We start from the raw sequence: 18469 nt of genomic DNA, 5'->3' as shown, positions 1-18469 counted from the left end.
AGGGTTTCAACATTTGACCTTGGGGTCAATAATTTTCGACCTCCAGCGCCAACCATGAAGGTCAAGGCCGATCGCCACCAAAAACTAATCAGCTGAGCGCCGGACCATATACTAGATTCCCATGAAGTTTGGAGATGATCCGATCAAAGTTACTCAAAAAATAAGGGTTTCGTCGACCTCCATGATTGACCACAAAGTGACCTTGACCTTTGACCTTGACCTTCAAAATTTTGTGTGCTGAAGGGTATCTCTATAGGACTCTGATATGCGAAGTTACAGGAGTTTCCAATAATAACTGTGGTCTACAGAGTGATCTAAACGTGAAAAAAAATGATTAACCACAAACAAAAAAACAAAAAAACAAACAAAATAAACCTATGTCACCCACAGGGTGAACCGTATCTTGCCAAAATGTGAACATGAGTGACTTGCTTCAGGTCACACTGAGGTGAACAGAACTGCTATCCACTAGAAGCGACTCTTTGAGGAATGTCTGCCCACGAGATATTGAAAGATTTTGATGAGAACTGAGGAAATAATTTTTTCATGAAAATTCCGTTTTTTCGTCATGACGTCATCAAATGACGTCATAGCGTCAAACTGTTTACAGATCTGGGAAGCACTCATCAAGGGCATTCATATGAGGTATTACTCGATATGGTACCTACGATTTCAAAATTTGACCTTGGGGTCAATAATTTTCGACCTCCAGCGCTAACCATGAAGGTCAAGGCCGATCGCCACCAAAAACTAATCAGCTGAGCGCCGGACCATATACTAGATTCCCATGAAGTTTGGAGACGATCCGATCAAAGTTACTCAAAAAATAACGATTTCAACATTTGACCTTGGGGTCAATAATTTTCGACCTCCAGCGCTAACCATGAAGGTCAAGGCCGATCGCCACCAAAAACTAATCAGCTGAGCGCCGGACCATATACTAGATTCCCATGAAGTTTGGAGACGATCCGATCAAAGTTACTCAAAAAATAAGGGTTTCGTCGACCTCCATGATTGACCACAAAGTGACCTTGACCTTTGACCTTGACCTTCAAAATTTTGTGTGCTGAAGGGTATCTCTATAGGACTCTGATATGCGAAGTTACAGGAGTTTCCAATAATAACTGTGGTCTACAGAGTGATCTGAAGGTCAAGGTCAAAGGTCAAGGTCGACCTCCAGCGCTAACCATGAAGGTCAAGGCCGATCGCCACAAAAAACTAATCAGCTGAGCGCCGGACCATATACTAGATTCCCATGAAGTTTGGAGACGATCCGATCAAAGTTACTCAAAAAATAACGATTTCAACATTTGACCTTGGGGTCAATAATTTTCGACCTCCAGCGCTAACCATGAAGGTCAAGGCCGATCGCCACCAAAAACTAATCAGCTGAGCGCCGGACCATATACTAGATTCCCATGAAGTTTGGAGACGATCCGATCAAAGTTACTCAAAAAATAAGGGTTTCGTCGACCTCCATGATTGACCACAAAGTGACCTTGACCTTTGACCTTGACCTTCAAAATTTTTGGTGCTGAAGGGTATCTCTATAGGACTCTGATATGCGAAGTTACAGGAGTTTCCAATAATAACTGTGGTCTACAGAGTGATCTAAACGTGGAAAAAAAATGATTAACCACAAACAAAAAAACAAAAAAACAAACAAACAAAAAAACAAACATACAAGCTGACTAATACATCTTGCAAAAACTTCGTTTTGGCAAGATAAAAACAAACATACAAGCTGACTAATACATCTTGCAAAAACTTCGTTTTGGCAAGATAACAAACAACCAGAGTGAAAACTGAGTACTCCCTTTCAGCGTGCGTCACTGCCGAGCCCCCTTCGGTGCCCGGCAATGACGATTTGCAATGCCTGGAGATGGCATAGGAAAGGTGTGGTGTACAAAAAATAAACAATTCTCATATCCGAATCCATATTCAGATCTTCACCAAAATCGAATCATCGTCCTTGTCACACACACACACACACACACACACACACACACACACACACACACACACACACACACACACACACAACCACACACACACACAACCACACACACACACAACCACACACACACACAACCACACAACACACATGTACACACGTACACACACGTGCACACACACACACACACACACACACACACACACACACACACACACACACACACACACACACACACACACACACACACACACACAACCGGTCCACCAAGTTTCGTCCAAATCCGTCCACAACCTTTTGAGATATCCTGCTATGTATAGTTTTTGGCCCGATCTCCCAATGGTGAAGAATCGCTTAAAAATTCTAGTAGCCGGATCCGAATCCGGATCTTCACCAAAATCGAATCATTTTGTCCTTGTCACATACTCTACATCCCTGCCAAATTTCTTCCGAATCCGTTACCAACTTATTGAGATATTTTGTTCACAAACGGACAGACAGACAGACAGACAGGGGTGAAACCATAACCTCGATCCACCTTCGGTAGCGGAGGTGAAGAGTTGAAAGTTTCACTTTATTACTTGCAGAATCGAAGATTTTTCAAGTACGTATATTGGTCGGTTGGGTTTGTGGTTCTGTCCGTTTGTCACCGGCCCACAGGTCACAATTCTAAACCGATCGTCACGAAACTTCAACAAGTTGTATAAGTCGTCCCAATTGAGAAGCCTATTGATTTTGAGGTCAAAGGTCAAAGGTCATCTGGAGGTCAAATTTCTAAAATCGCCATTTTAAATCCGATTGACTTGAAAATTGAATAGCATTTGTATATTGAGTCACTAAATTGGGAAACGAACTATTTTCGAGGTCAAATGGTCAAAGGTCAACTCAAGGTCAAATTTTCAAAATCATCAATTTTCATCTGAAAACTGTCAATTATCAACCGATTGAATTCACAATTGAACAGAATTTGCACATTGAGTCAGTAAATAGGGAAACCAACTATTTTTCAGGTCAAAAGGTCAAAGGTCAACTTAAGGTGAAACTTCTAAAATCATCCATTTTCATTTTTTAAATGGTCACTTTTCATCCTATAAACCCGAGCTTTGATTCAGATCGTCAATTTTAATCTTGATGAAAGACAATTTGCTGTATCAATGGAAACTTTTTTTGGGGAGGGAGGGAAGGGGGTGGGGGGGGGGGGGGGCAGATTTTGCAAGTATCATGCTCTGCATGACGTCTTCTTGTTTGTTAATTTTTTTGTGCAGAGTCAGTTTTGCTCTGAACTCCAAGTTAGGGGAAGTTTCATTCTTTTGTGCTTCTTCTTCCTCATGGCGAATACGTTGGAGAAGAGACCCATATTATATGTTTGACTTCCTTGAATTGGTCAGAATTGAAACCCCTCCCACTCCTCAATCATCCAGAAGCACATTGGATGTTTTTCTCGATTATATATATAAACAATTAACAGTTAAAAAGGCGTCTGTTCTTTTTAAAGCTTAAGGTTCCTCAAAATGATTCCGCGACTCTCTGATGGAGACTCGTAAGAAACAAAAATAGAAGATTCAGTGTGACTTGAAATGATTATTTTGTCGCTCAAAGCTCCTTATCGCAAAACGCTCACAACAATACTTTGGGGAAGAAGAAGAAGAAGTTTTGTTTACGTGGCTTAATTAAGAGGAAGCGGAAGTGACGTTCCCTCATTCGGTTTCCTCCTCACCTCAATGAAAGTAGATCTTTAAATATTTGACTGAGCACCATCAGCACCTCATTTGTGACCTATGTATTCTATTCAATTGTATTATAGTCTTATTCTAATATAGCATTTCCCATTGTATTTGTACGCCAGGCCTAGGACCATTTTTTTGTCGGATGCACATTTTAGTTCCGGCTGGTACTTCCGGTGGCTGGTTGCGCTCTCTCTCTCTGGGTTCTTTCGAGCCTTGTGGGGTTTGTTTTGGTGCGCGTCGCGGTTTTCCGCGTTAACAAGTCGGCATCATGGTGCTGGCGGATATGGGCAGGAAGATCACGGCGGCTCTGCGCTCGCTGAGCAATGCCACCATCATTAATGAGGAGGTAGGTAGAGTCTTCCGACCCCTCTCGTCCACAAACAGCTGTCCCTCAGGTTGTATTCCTGAGGAAAGAAGGAATTCTCTGATTTCCTACAGGATGGTAGCTCGTTGTGTTGGGAGAGATAACACCGGAAATCTCCCGGCACTTTCTCCCACTTAGTTGAAAACTTTTGCTGATCGAATTCTTCATATTTGTTCATTAAATGTGGAACTCTATACCCGGTCCGACGAATTACCCAAATGTACCCAAATGTAAGTGAATTTACCCAAATGAAAGCACAATGTACCCAAATGTAAGTCGTACTACGTAAAGGAAGGTTATTCTATGCAGTAAAACGTTACGGTGTGCACAGTCAGGCCCATAGGGCAATGTGTATGGCCCATAGGGCATTGTGTATGGCCCATAGGGCATTGTGTATGGCCCATAGGGCATTGTGTATGGCCCATAGGGCAATGTGTATGGCCCATGGGGCATTGTGTATGACCCATGGGGCATTGTGTATGGCCCATGGGGCAATGTGTATGGCCCATAGGGCATTGTGTATGGCCCATAGGGCATTGTGTATGGCCCATAGGGCATTGTGTATGGCCCATAGGGCATTGTGTATGGTCCATAGGGCAATGTGTATGGCCCATGGGGCATTGTGTATGGCCCATGGGGCATTGTGTATGGCCCATGGGGCAATGTGTATGGCCCATAGGGCATTGTGTATGGCCCATAGGGCAATGTGTATGGCCCATAGGGCAATGTGTATGGCCCATATGGCATTGTGTATGGCCCATATGGCATTGTGTATGGCCCATAGGGCATTGTGTATGGCCCATAGGGCATTGTGTATGGCCCATAGGGCATTGTGTATGGCCCATAGGGCATTGTGTATGGCCCATAGGGCATTGTGTTTGGCCCATAGGGCAATGTGTATGGCCCATAGCCATAGGGCATTGTGTATGGCCCATAGGGCAATGTGTGTGGCCTATAGGGCATTGTGCATTTATTTTCTGCACCAGATTATAGTTGTTGTTAGGGTTAGGGTAGGGTAGGGTTATGGTTACGGTTCAGGTTTAGGTAAATTTGGGTAAATCGTCATTTTTTTGATTTTCATTTGGGTAAATATTCCACATCATTTTGATACAAATAATAAGAAAGTAACAGGGTGTAACTTTGATAAAATATTTATATTTACTCCACTTTGTGTGACTCGTTCCATGTGAGATGATCTTCATTTGGGTAAATCTTGATTGGTTGCTGTTCATTTGGGTAAATCGTCAATTTTTTTTTGATTTTCATTTGGGTAAATATTCCACATCATTCTGATACAAATAATAAGAAAGTAGGGTGTAACTTTGATAAAATATTTATATTTACTCCACTTTGTGTGACTCGTTCCATGTGAGATGATCTTCATTTGGGTAAATCTTGATTGGTTGCCGTTCATTTGGGTAAATCGTCAATTTTTTTTGATTTTCATTTGGGTAAATATTCCACATCATTCTGATACAAATAATAAGAAAGTAGGGTGTAACTTTGATCAAATATTTATACTTCATTAATGTCTAGGATCAACCTATGTGGGTAAACTTACCGCCACCGTGGTCGCTTCAGCACGGATTCATGAATCCTGCAGATGTATACCGAGTTATGTCCGCCAGGCCTAAAATGGCTTGGTAAAATTTGTAAAATTCTGTTCGCATTCGTTTTCTTGGACGTCAAGAAGCACACCGTAACGTTTTACTGCATATAATAACCTTCCTTTACGTAGTACGACTTACATTTGGGTACATTGTGCTTTCATTTGGGTAAATTCACTTACATTTGGGTACATTTGGGTAATTCGTCCGACCACTCTATACCCTTTTAATGTTCACACAGCTTCATAAGTTTTCAATCGAAAATGTCTTATAAAATCATCTTTTTCAGAACTTGCTTCCTCGTTTGTAAAGCGCTAGGTAAGAGATTCCATTGATGATCATCTACCAAAGAAGATTTTCCATGGAGAGTGGAAGTGAGGCCAGCGTTCCCATGAAAGCCAAAAATAATACTTTAAGGATTTTCTGTTCATCTTCCCTGAAAAACATCATCATAGAACCTGGGACATGGAAGGTACCTCCTCATGATCGGTCAGATTGGCACCATGTAATTCGTACCTGTACTGCAAACATCAAGGTGAAGAGAATTACTCAGGAACAGAAAAGAAGTGCGAGCTGTGAAATACCAGAAACAGCAAACACCACCAGACAGACAGACAGACAGACAGACAGACTTGTGGAATTCCGTGTTGAGTGTGAAACAGGTAGTTTGGAGCACATCTTGGTCCAATCAGGCACATGTGCACTTGCTGTAATTAATCAATCATTAATTAATAATATTATTATCATTAATAATGATTAATTATTTATCGATCATTTGGGATGTTGACTCATGGTGATCTTCATACATGAAGGACCAATTAAATATATTATTAATCCACAGATTTTCCAATCGGTACTTGGATCACCTCAAAGCCGCTCACTTTTTACCGCCCAAGCCTCAAGGTAACAGGTCCTCGTCGTAGTCATGAAGATGACTTTGTGCGGTGATTCTTCACCTCGCTCTCTCTCTTCTTGCACAATTATCAATCTCACATGGGTTCGTATTTCACTGCCATTTTGAGCTGCCCGATTCAACAGATGAGGGATTGTATTTGATTCACTTAAATACACCTTTCTGTAAGGTGAAGTAAAAAATTGTTCCGTGAAAGGAAATCGATGGTGTACCGCAGTGCAGAGACGAGTACGCACATTTCTTGACGATCCTTTAATCCAGCGAGCGGCTCTTACCCTATTTACCATTGTGGGCCACGCTTGCAGCTCTCGATGTGTTATGTGGGCCGCACCCACACAACTTGCTTCCTGTGTGTCCATTTTAAAATGTTTTGTATCTGTTATCTGACAATAATGCAATACAAATCAATATTGTGACAAACTTCTCATTTCTACACTGTCAAATGTCTACCAAGTACATTTTAAATAAATGAGCAAACCAAGTCCAAGTATCTGATTCTGATGTACCATACTCTGTTACAGCGCGTCGGTGCTCCGAAGCAGTTTCTTGGCAAGGATTATACTAGGTGGTTTGCCATTGCCTTCCCAGCATGCTGAGACTTTGAGGGCAGGAATTTTGAAGTTAGGGCAGGAACTTGGAATTTGTTCAGGGTGCCGACGAAAGCTCTGTGCAAAGGACACCATGGGATCTTTAACGTCCATCCGAGGGACGGTACACACACACATTGATGAATCGTCCTGCCTGGGAAACGCCAGGACGACAGTTTATACCTGGGTCGAGATTAGTCCAAGTATTAAATGTTAAAATAAATCTGCTTTCACACTAAAATGAGTGTGTGTTCTGCATTTATTTTAAACCAGGATATCACTTGGGCCACAGCAGTGCTGATTGGGCCGTGGGTTGAGAACCGTTTTTCTAATCCCTATTGCGCCTTTTGCTCGGTTTTTCAGCTTTTCCAAGTGATCCTTGTCCACCATTAATTCATCTCATTTCTCTCTTTTTCTTCCACCTTCCTCTTTTTTTTCCACCAATTGATCTTTCTTTCCCTTCAAATTTCTTTCCTCTTTACCTAAACTGTATTGTCTCTGTCGGCTTCTACTCCTTACACCTGTAATGTTTTGCTTTATTTTTCGCTGCAGGTGCTGAATGCTATGTTAAAGGAGGTTTGTGCTGCACTTCTGGAAAGCGATGTGAACGTGCGGCTGGTGAAGGTGCTGCGGGAGAACGTCAGGTGCATCTTCATATTCTACAACCCTATCGGTGTTCTCTTCGTTTCATTTGCGTCGCCCCTTGCAAGTCGCGCTAAGAGAGGCGTGACGGTTGGAGGTTTAATTTTTGGTCTCTGCTTACCCAGGAGGAAATGAGTGACGCCGCACCCAAAGGGCAAAGTCATATCCTCTGTGTCCCCAAAGAGTTCTTCCTTTTCTTCTTCTCGTATGAGCTTGTTTTGTTGTTACCCTGCACACACAAAGGGAAAAGTGAGGTTAAGCAATTGGTTCACTTTGTTTACCTGTCTGTGTCTGTCCATCCACAAATGTTACTTTATGATCGATGAACTTGATTTAAATTGTATGTTATATTTTGAACACAAATCGGAACATGAATCGGAAAACATACTTGTAGGTTAACGGTACTTTGCCTTTGACTTTGTCCCTATCGTGCACTGCAAATTTCAGAAGTGAATGCTTTGTACATTGAGGTAATATGTTCCAAATTTCAGCAACGGCTGTTTTCGCATTCTTGAGTTTTATTAAGAAAACTCTCGAAATCACTTTGATGTCTGTCCATCCGTCCGTCTGCCCGAAATGTGTTGGCGCTCATATCTCAAGGGCTATACATTGAAACTCGCTGAAACTTGGAATATACATCAGCCAATAGGTCTAGTTAATGGCTTTCGAAACAAGTTCCACCTAAGTGCTATAGTTGTTGCTTTAAAATTAAACATATATAAATATATGTATAAATATAAATAAATATAAATATAAATAAATACATAAATAAATATATATAAAAATATATACACACTTCATAACTCTTCAAAATGTTATTACCCAAATCTAATGTGCTGGATTATAATGGCCTAATGGATAAGGCTTCAGACTCCCAGACTAGGGAGTGTAGGTTCATATCGCATCTGGGTTAAATCTTTTTTTTTTCTTCTTACTTTTTGAAGTATTTTATATCATCTTGAATAATCAAAGGGAGGAGGAAAGTACCCCTTGCTAAATATAGGATCGTTTCTCTGCATGCAACTTTAACCTGGAGACTGAAAATTCGTTTGCCGGCTTCTACTGGTATATTACATATATAAATATACATATATACACACTTTATACTCTTAAAATATTTAAAAAAAAAATTTTTTTTAACGTGCTGGCTCAATGACCTAATGGATAAAGCATCAGACTCGCAAGCTGGGGATTGTGGATTCGAATCCCGTCTGGGTTGAATATTTTTTCCCCTTACTTTTTCCAAGTCTTTTATATCGTCTTGAATAAAGTCTTGTACGATGAACAAATTAATTTTGTATGTATTTAAAATGTATCTTGCGAAAAATGACGGGCATATAAAAGGCCACTTTATATATGGTATGTGGCATGTGGCAAGATATAGAAAAGAAGGGACATTCAAAAAAAATATCCCGTGTGCATGTTGAACTACGCTTGTGTTCTTAGGAGGAACCAAGTAATGCTCTAGAAAAGTTCATATAAACGGGGGCCCTACATATATAGGTTAAAACCCATCAGTACATAAAGTTTTCTGTGTTCCTTGAAAACGAAAACACATAAGATAATGTGCATGTGTGTAAAATCGAATTTGTTTCAAAAATTAATAAAGTTGGTTTGTATTATGTACCAACCAATTGCAGACATTTGGGTGTGATGTATTCTTGAGGACAAGCGTTGGACAAGCGTGATGTGTGTGCACATTATAGGCAACAATTTGATGAGATGAAAGAATTGTACACATGTGCAGTGTGGCCTATTTTCCAAATCCCTTTTGGACCATAATTGCACATTACATAAACCTGCAAGTGTTGACATGCAGACATATTGGACAAACGTGATATGTACATGATGAATATTGATGATGATTAGAGATGATGGATAAATTTTATATGTACACCTACTTCTGCAATAGAATAGAAAACTAATATTATGTTTGGTATTTTAATATTTTACAGAAAACATGAAGGACCGCCAAGAGGTCCCTTTGAAACCAAGAGACTGTAGCTGCATTGAAAATACATTTACTTGTTCATGTAGCTGTATGAATCAAATTGGCGTCCCTTTATATTGTTGCGGTTTTAGAACCCACACTTGTGTAAATAATTACTTGTAAATATCCCATTATTAAAAGGTTAAAGGTAGCGTCCTTAGTTAGGCCACAGCAACACGTAGGCCACCTTAGAAATTCAGTTATTTCATTATTATGTGTTTTAGATAAGGCCGTGTTTCCAATAGTTGAATCTGTGTTGCATCAATTAAATAAGGAGTAGGTCCCATTTCATTTCGTCCATTTTGCGACCTCCCTCTCCAAGCGCCACCATTACGCGCCTTGTTAGCAGCGTTCGCTGCCTTGAGCTGAAGCTCGTTCAAACGACGCCATTAACCATGCGGTCGGCCCGAGGAAAAAGGGGGCGGAATGCCAAGAACAAGGTGTGGCCTGTCAACTAGCCGTCAAAGGCGTGGCCGGTAAGACCTCACCAGCCAACCAGGGCTGAGGGAAGATCACCGACGGGCGTGGCTTTATGAAGCGCGTAGTGATCGCGTGGCGCGTGATATAAGCGCGAACGCAAAGCCCTATCACAAACTTCTTCTTTTGGGGGACTTGTTGGAGGCGCGCGCATTGAAGGGACTTCCATGACGGACTTATTCTTTTGGTGGACTGGTGCGAGAGCGGCGCTATTGAAAGGACTACTTGATGAGAGAGTGCTGGTTGCTTCGAAAACCTAATACGGAGTGCACATTGGCGAAAAAGCACTCACTCGCTGGCGCTTGTAAAGAGAACTTGGGAGAGGGGGGCGTGTAGCACGAGCGTGCACTGCACAAAGTACGTACGAAGGACACCAGCCTCCCCCCCCCGCTATATGTAAAGTCCGGTCGCGTTCCAACGATACGCAGAGCTGCCTGCCGGGTTTCGCCCCCTGGACCGGAGTCGACTGGAGCCTGGACCATCTACCTGGACCTTCCACCCTACCAGCTACAATCCCCGTGTGAGTGTGTCTGTTTGTCTGGGGTCATAAGTCAAGACTGTTCATAAGACTGCCATGTGTCCTGCTTATCCTTCCTCCTTTCTTGTACATTCTTTCCTTTCCTCTTCTTGTTTGTAAATAAATTACCTTGTTCTTTCTTGGTTTTCCTTAATCCGACCGCATTCGTCCTTTCTCAATTGAGTACCTGTGGCACGATTAGGAACCGCTCAGAATCGGGTTTAGTCATTGTTAACGGCTCGGATCGCGGATTGCCAACCACTCGGCATTTTCCATCTTATCCATGGTTCGAGCGGGAGTTATTTCCCTGCTTTACGGTCGGGTTAGTAAGTAGGTATTTGGGACTACCTTGACCAATGACCCAAGCTAATACCGACCGGAAGGAGCGTTATAACTTCCCAGGACTCGGGACGGCCAGCTAAAAGGACAAGGGGATTAACCCCCCACTAGATAAGGGGAGCGCCGACCCCCGAGATCCGTAACAATATGAACTTTTCTAGAGCATTACTTGGTTCCTCTTCAGAACATTTTCCAAATCCCTTTTGGACCATAATTGCACATTACATAAACCTGCAAGTGTTGACATGCAGACATATTGGACAAACGTGATATGTACATGATGAATATTGATGATGATTAGAGATGATGGATGAATTTTATATGTACACCTACTTCTGCAATAGAATAGAAAACTAATATTATGTTTGGTATATTAATATTTTACAGAAAACATTAAGGACCGCCAAGAGGTCCCTTTGAAACCAAGAGACTGTAGCTGCATTGAAAATACATTTACTTATTCATGTAGCTGCATGAATCAAATTGGCACCCCTTTATATGAACTTTTCTAGAGCATTACTTGGTTCCTCCTCAGAACACAAGTGTAGTCCAGCATGCACACGAGATTTTTTGAATGTCCCTTCTTTTCTATTGTTTGGCATTGTCTACAAGTTATGGAATGTCCCTTCTTTTTTATTCTTTGCCACATGGCACATGCCCTTATATAAAGGGGACTTTTCTCTGCCCCTGACATTTTCCCCAATAATTTATTATATATTTGAACCCCTTAAAACACAAATCACCTACTTGGTACTTTCAATTTTTAAATAGGAAACAGGTTAGCACTTGACGTCTTTTTGTTTTTCGGCTTTTTATAAGATCATGGAGGTGAAAGGTGTCCCCACACATCGACAAATGAACATTGATATTTTGTTCTGCTCGAGCGCCTTTACATCTGTACTTTTCAGCTATTACTACCGTGCTATTAATATTCCATGACTAATTGTCGAGCTTTGAAAATAGTGACAAATGTGTTCATTTTGAAGATATTGGAAAAAGTGTTTATTTCTTCTTGCTTTGCTAAACATAATAATTTGTACAACATACACTTAATTCCATTATTATTAGTTTGCTCCAGTTTTGAGGATGATCCAATTTCAATTATTGTGTATGATGAGCAATGTGTTAATATTGTTACGTGTTCCTCCCCGACCTGGTCTCGGTATACCTCCGAACCCCGGGAGGGATCACGGCAGAAAAATATATATTTCCGTGTCGAAATCAATAAGGAAACAACACCAATGAGTACGGACAAACCAATAATATATTATAAATCACACAGGAATAACATTACCACCAATGCCAATTAAGAGTGCACTCTCTATTCCATCAGCTAGCATGCATAAAGTAACTCACAGTGTTCCAAGTGAGTGGAAAGAACCTTCCCCAATGTCTCTATATTCCCGTCTTCGAGCTCAGAGTTGGTCCCCTCCAGTGATCAACGGAACGATGTCGACTCTAAACCAGAATCTCGTTCCGAGGGCAGGCACAGACACGCCGCCCAAAACGGCACCAAGGCGCACACGACCCAAAGCGGAGAAAAGGGTCACGTGGTTAAAGTGGCACAAAGGCGCACTCACGGCGACTGGGAAATCCAAAGGCCCCCTCCAGGTACGAACTTTCACTGTTCACGGTCGGCGAGCCGCAAAGTAATCGTCAGAAGTCTCGGTGCACACACACACCACAGATACGTCTGAACGCGGTGGAAACGGTTGACGAAGCAAGGAAAGTTTGCTCGACGCGCGAAGCGCACGAGTCAAAATGGCGGACGGCCCATACTTGAGACGTAATCACACGACGATGGTTCCTCCGAATCCAACGCCAACCTGACACGCAGGTTTGATCAGCCACAGCGATAACAACTCTATCGCGGAATCCCTTTCCAGGAAACCCCAAAGTTCACTCGTGTCTCTTGCTCGACAACGGTCGATCCAGAACGCAAAGCAACCAGCTTCTTCTCCGACTTTTTTTCACCGCCTCCTCCTCTTCCTCATTGTCTTCCGGTTCGGGTTCCTGTATCATTTTAAGTTAACCTTTGTAACTTTTAATAACTGTTCATAAACAATAAACCTTTGGAAGACAATAATAGTACATAGAATCAGAAATCTTTCAAGTGGAGGAAAACCACAACAGCGGAAGTGACGAATCCGTAACAATATGGTGCAATTTAATTAGGCCTTCGTGGCTGAAGGCCAGAGGCATTATGTTTTCCGACTGCGTGTGTGTGTGCTGTGCGTGCATTATCAGTTTTTAGTTGGATGATGACTTCAAAATCGCTGAAAGGATTTGAACCAAACTTAACACAAGTATGAAATGCAATACATCGATTAACTCATTAGATATTGGGTTCAAAGGTCTAAGGTCACGTGACCTTTAATTGAAGATATGTGTTACCATGATAACTTGTGTACCACTGAAGGGATTTTAACTAAACTCTTGTAAAAAAAAAAAAGATTAACTAATTCGATTTTTAGATGCAAAAGGTCAAAGGTCATGTACCTTTTGAGAATAATTTCACAGACCATAACTAGAGTTATAAAGTTCTCAAGTTATAAACTTCTCTTCTACTTTAAATATATTTTTTCTCTCTCACGCTCTCTCACGTGACCTTTAATTTTTCATGTGACCTTTAATTGAGATTGGACATAACATCTAGCATGGATGGAGGCATATCCATTGATGCATTAGCATCAAATGCTATTTTCTAGTTTTTGTTTTTTTAGGCATTTAGGGGGATACGACACTTGGTGGAATAAAGATGGCAAATTCTGCCACAACGTTTGGTGTATTGCACCACTACCAATCAAAGCAACACTTTTATTGATGTGAATTGAGGAGTTGAGTTAACATGTGAAGCAGTTATGCTCTAATAAAGGGACATCAGTGGTAACTTGAAGAACGGAGCCAGATATATGGTCACGGCCGACTTATCTGCTGTGTATGTGCCTCTTACAGATCAGCTATAGACCTTGATGAGATGGCGTCTGGTCTAAACAAGCGCAGAATGATCCAGCATGCGGTCTTCAAGGAGCTTGTGAAGGTCTGCTTGATCCCAAGAACAGCGGCATGCTCTTGTAATGTAGAACTGATTGGCAGTGTAACGAGGTTGGCATAAGTGATGATTAGCATCGGCTGAATGGAGGAAATGTCGCTAAAATTCAACAATAAGGGGTTGTGCTGTTGGTGATCAGAATGCCATCTTGTCTGTATTGTTATAATATGGCAGTATGCAACTGGAAATTTTGTTTTTTTTGCCCATGTGCTGCAGCTGGTTGACCCTGGAGTTAAGGCCTGGGCCCCAACAAAGGGCAAACCCAACATCATCATGTTTGTGGGACTGCAGGGCAGTGGCAAGACGACCACATGTACGAAGGTTAGCTGAGCTACACTCTCCAATACCTTCCAGAACTTCGATGATCTTGCATTCAATTCATCTGGTGGCAGGGATGGGGGGAGGGGGGGGGGGGAGTGGGGGAGAGGGGAAAAGGGAGGCATGGGAGGAACTTTTACAACAAAAATTATAATCGGGCAACCAACCTTGGTGAGTATAATTGATTGTTCGGTTGGAATTTGATTTCACTTTCATGTTATTGGCTGACAATTTGAAATGGTGGCAGGGTATATGTGCCAAGTATGTATTTAGGTGCCAGCCGCCGCTCTTTTTATCCGCCAAGTTTTTTTTTTTAATACGTTGGATCGGCCACTTTTCGAAGAAAAAAAAAAACCCCCTTTTTATTTTTACAAGGTGATATTAACTATGCCGATGTGCTCCAGTTTTACGGTTTACTTGAGAGCTCCGTCAAAATGTAGTTGACAATAATCCATAATTTCCGTATTGTTACCGTTTTAGTTACATATTGCATATGATACATACTTCAAGGTTTTGCGGCTACTGTTCCGAGGACCTATTCCATTTCCAATTTCTCTGTATATTCTTTGTTTATTAAACAATTACTCCCTAAGGTGAGGGTGTCTATCTGACTCCTAGATTTCCAGAGCTTTATTCAAGTATCGCTGATGTGGTTTAAATTGTTAAATATTACCATGATTAAAAGTCATTTTTTATGGTCAGAAATGGTTAAGAATGCAGGAGAGACTCTTGAGGAACCTCCTTCATCTGCGGCCCGTCCAGGGATTGCAGACCCTCGGCCCGTTGAGGTAGGACCCTAGACCTGCAATATTTCATTTAGACCTGCAACTGAGAATATTCTAAATGCATCACTGTAAACACATGTGAATAGTAACTCTTAATAAGGTTAGGATAATGAAGAAGAAAACAACCAGTGAGTCTTCATTATAACTGCACATAAGACAGCCTACTCACCATGCCACTTAAATACATGAAACTGTGCAGTGCGGCTCCGTGTCGACAAAGCACGAGCGTGACCGCTTAGTGTTACTATCTCACCCGCTCAACTGAGGCAGCAACTAATGAGCAAACAAATGGATTTTCCCAAACACGAGTTGGAAAAGGATAACTTTACCACCATGAGAAATGAGGTGAAGTTGTTTTGGATATTACCCTACATCAGAGCAAACAAGTGAAGTGCCGTCGAGGGAGGATTTTAAAGGACGGGCAAGATGTGGGATTGCAGGACAGTCAAAAGACAAGGGGAGGGTTGGAGATATCAAGGGTCAGGAGGAAGGACTAGCAAGGGAGGCGTGAGGTTTTGAACATTCAAGGTCGAAGACACCAGATCTCGGGTGTGGGTGAAACGTCAAATTCACACGGAGTTTGCACCAGGCATGAAATTAGAGAGAAAGGGAAATAAATAATAAACAAAGAAAGAATAAATAATACACTATAGATAATAGTAAGGGAAACATATGAAAATCTGTTAACTAAATTGTTACCAAAAAATTTCTTCACCAATATGTTTGTAAAGGTGTGTAATAACATGTGTTAAAATGTTGAAGGTCAACTCCCGTGGGAAACCCAGAAAAAAAGCTGTTGAATTCGGGTACCGAAAAATTATTTTCGAGAATTTTTATTTTTTTTAATCCGCCCTTAAGTAACTTATGAGGGGTCAAATAAGGGTTTTTCATGATTCTGAGTTGATTATTAACATTTATATTTCACCACAGACACTCCTTTGTGGAAAAATAATTTCTAAATATATCTCATTTTCTACTTTGCAGGACATGGAGTCTAGCAATATGGATGAAGACGTTACTCCACCTGTGCTCAATTGCTTCATCTATGCACGCTCGGATACACCAGCTGAAAGGCTCATACAGGCAACTCCAAAGGGATACTCAACTTTATTGAAACAAGCAGAAACTGTCGAAAATGTTACTGTTGTGGAACGTATGAAGGAGGCTCAAAAGGAAGGAAAACTGAGGTACCACCAGAAGTGTAAAAATGATCTGTACAACAACTTTGTTGCAACCACCAAGAAGTCAGCTCAAGCATCAAAGGCAGAGAAAGAGTCATCAAAGTTGAAGAGAAGACGCACTACTTGTGAGTTCAGTTCATCAACTGGCTGCAGTTCTAGAAGATCACAGTCAGTTGACCTCCTGTATAAGGATGTATGCATTCTTTGCAACCAACCAGCCCAGCTCTACAAAAATAATCCAGCACAAGCTAGAAAGAAATACAGAGTGCCAGATAATTTGACTGCAGATACACTGAAGGCAAGCTTGCTGAAGACAGCACGGAGCCGCGGGAATGACTGGGGCACTGAAGTCACTGGACGCCTGGAAGAGATCAACGACTTGGTAGCAGAAGAAACACTGTACCATTTGCGATGCAAACTTATGTTTGCGAGAGGTGACAGTTTGTCCAAGACTGATGAGGAAGGAAAAAGGAAGAGAGGACAGAGGAGTATTGATGAGGAGCGAGAGGCAGTTTTTATTGAATTCTGCGAATGGTTAGACTCAGAATTAGAGCATGGGGTAATGAACATGGACCAAGTCCATGAAAAGCTGCAGGAGTTTGATCAGTCACCAGAGAAGAGCCTTTCTTATTCAAAGCATTGGCTAAAGATAAAACTTCTAGAGAAATACGAAGACACCTTGTATTTCACAACACAGGAAAGAAGGGCAGATGTACTCTGTCTCAAAGATGGCACCGACAATATTCTGCGAGAGCATCATGCTAATCTTGACCATGGAGATGAGAAGACTCAGATCATAAAGACGGCACTCAAGTTCATATCCAATGATATTGCCTTCATTGATTTAGGTCCAAAGTCAAACCCCACCACACACAGTATGACTGACATCGATAGTCAGCTGACACTTGTTCCTGCAAGCCTTCAGATGTTCTTGAGACCGATTGTCAAGACAGACGAAAGAGTTGCCGTTTGGGGGCAGAATTTTATTAAGGCCTGTCGACCTCGGTCTGGAGTATTGCCACACCAAATGGGGCTTGCCATACAACTTGATCATAGATTTGGGTCAAAATGGATGCTCAACCAGTTCCACCGGCTGGGATACACTGAGTCTTACACGGAGACACAAAACTACAAATACTGCTTCCTTAATAGTAGGAGTGGAGATGATGTTCCAGATACTTCTGGCACTCTTGACACCATTGTGGAGGAAACCGATGAACAGATCAATGATGAGGTTGCGGTTGATGCTGCGCTTGAGGATCAATCAGTGATGACAGCCAAAGTGCCAGCCAGTGAAAGTGAATTGTCAAGTAATGATCAGGTGGTCTTTATGGAGGTTGGGGAAACAAACAATGCAGTCACTCAGTTTGTTGGAGACAATATAGATTTAAACATTGTCTCTATTCACGGAAACACTCCCTTTCACTCAATGGGTTGGATCGAAGTCACCTCTCCGGCACCACCTTTGCCAGATCCACAGACAACAGCAGCTTTCCCCCGGGTGAAGTTGAAGGCACTCGACAAAGCTAAGATCCTGAGAGGAACTGAAGTAAAGATTATTCCATTTACGAACAGGAAACGGATAGGAACGAACGCGATCATGTTTCTCCCCCTCGCTGAGCTTTCCTCCTCCCTGGCTCATGATCAGCCACTCCTCACTCCAGGTGACACACTCTGGGCAGCGGGGTGGGTGATCAAAGCCAACGATCCTGAGTTCCCACACTCCAACTGGAATGGCTGGATGAAGAGAATCCATGCTAATGATGCAAAGCAGAGCACACAGATCGAGTTCCTCCCAGTTATTGAAGGAGACCCTAATGACCTCAACACCATCTTCACCACTCTGAAAGAGTGCATACGGCGCGCTGGGGTCGCTATAGTGACCTTTGATCTTCCAATTTGGATCGATCTACCTGCAGACCTGGGACTGGATCCTTCTACAGAGCATGTCTCTGAACCCCAGTGACTATGGATGGACAATAGGTGTGCATGGGTATGAGCCAGTTCCAACACTGG

General features: G+C 42.0%; 1 protein-coding gene across 2 annotated transcripts in view; it reads left to right on the top strand.

Annotated features, from left to right (window-relative positions):
* Positions 1 to 3818: 3818 nt before the first annotated feature.
* Positions 3819 to 18469, top strand: part of SRP54 (signal recognition particle 54) — a 64658-nt gene continuing 50007 nt past the window's right edge. For both annotated transcript variants that reach the window (XR_013624479.1, XM_068129610.2), the window contains exons 1-4: positions 3819 to 4027; positions 7705 to 7796; positions 14073 to 14157; positions 14386 to 14490. Coding sequence is in view for 1 of the 2 variants with exons in the window: in XM_068129610.2 (XP_067985711.1) it covers positions 3950 to 4027; positions 7705 to 7796; positions 14073 to 14157; positions 14386 to 14490 (360 nt within the window). In the remaining variant the exon portion in view is untranslated. The remainder of the gene's footprint in view (positions 4028 to 7704; positions 7797 to 14072; positions 14158 to 14385; positions 14491 to 18469) is intronic.

The sequence above is a fragment of the Myxine glutinosa genome, chromosome 9 (genome assembly GCF_964187855.1).
Source record: "Myxine glutinosa chromosome 9, kmMyxGlut1.1, whole genome shotgun sequence".
Classification (NCBI taxonomy): domain Eukaryota; kingdom Metazoa; phylum Chordata; class Myxini; order Myxiniformes; family Myxinidae; genus Myxine; species Myxine glutinosa.
The sequence above is the reverse complement of the archived record's forward strand: the minus strand, read 5'-3'. Positions and strand labels throughout refer to the sequence as shown.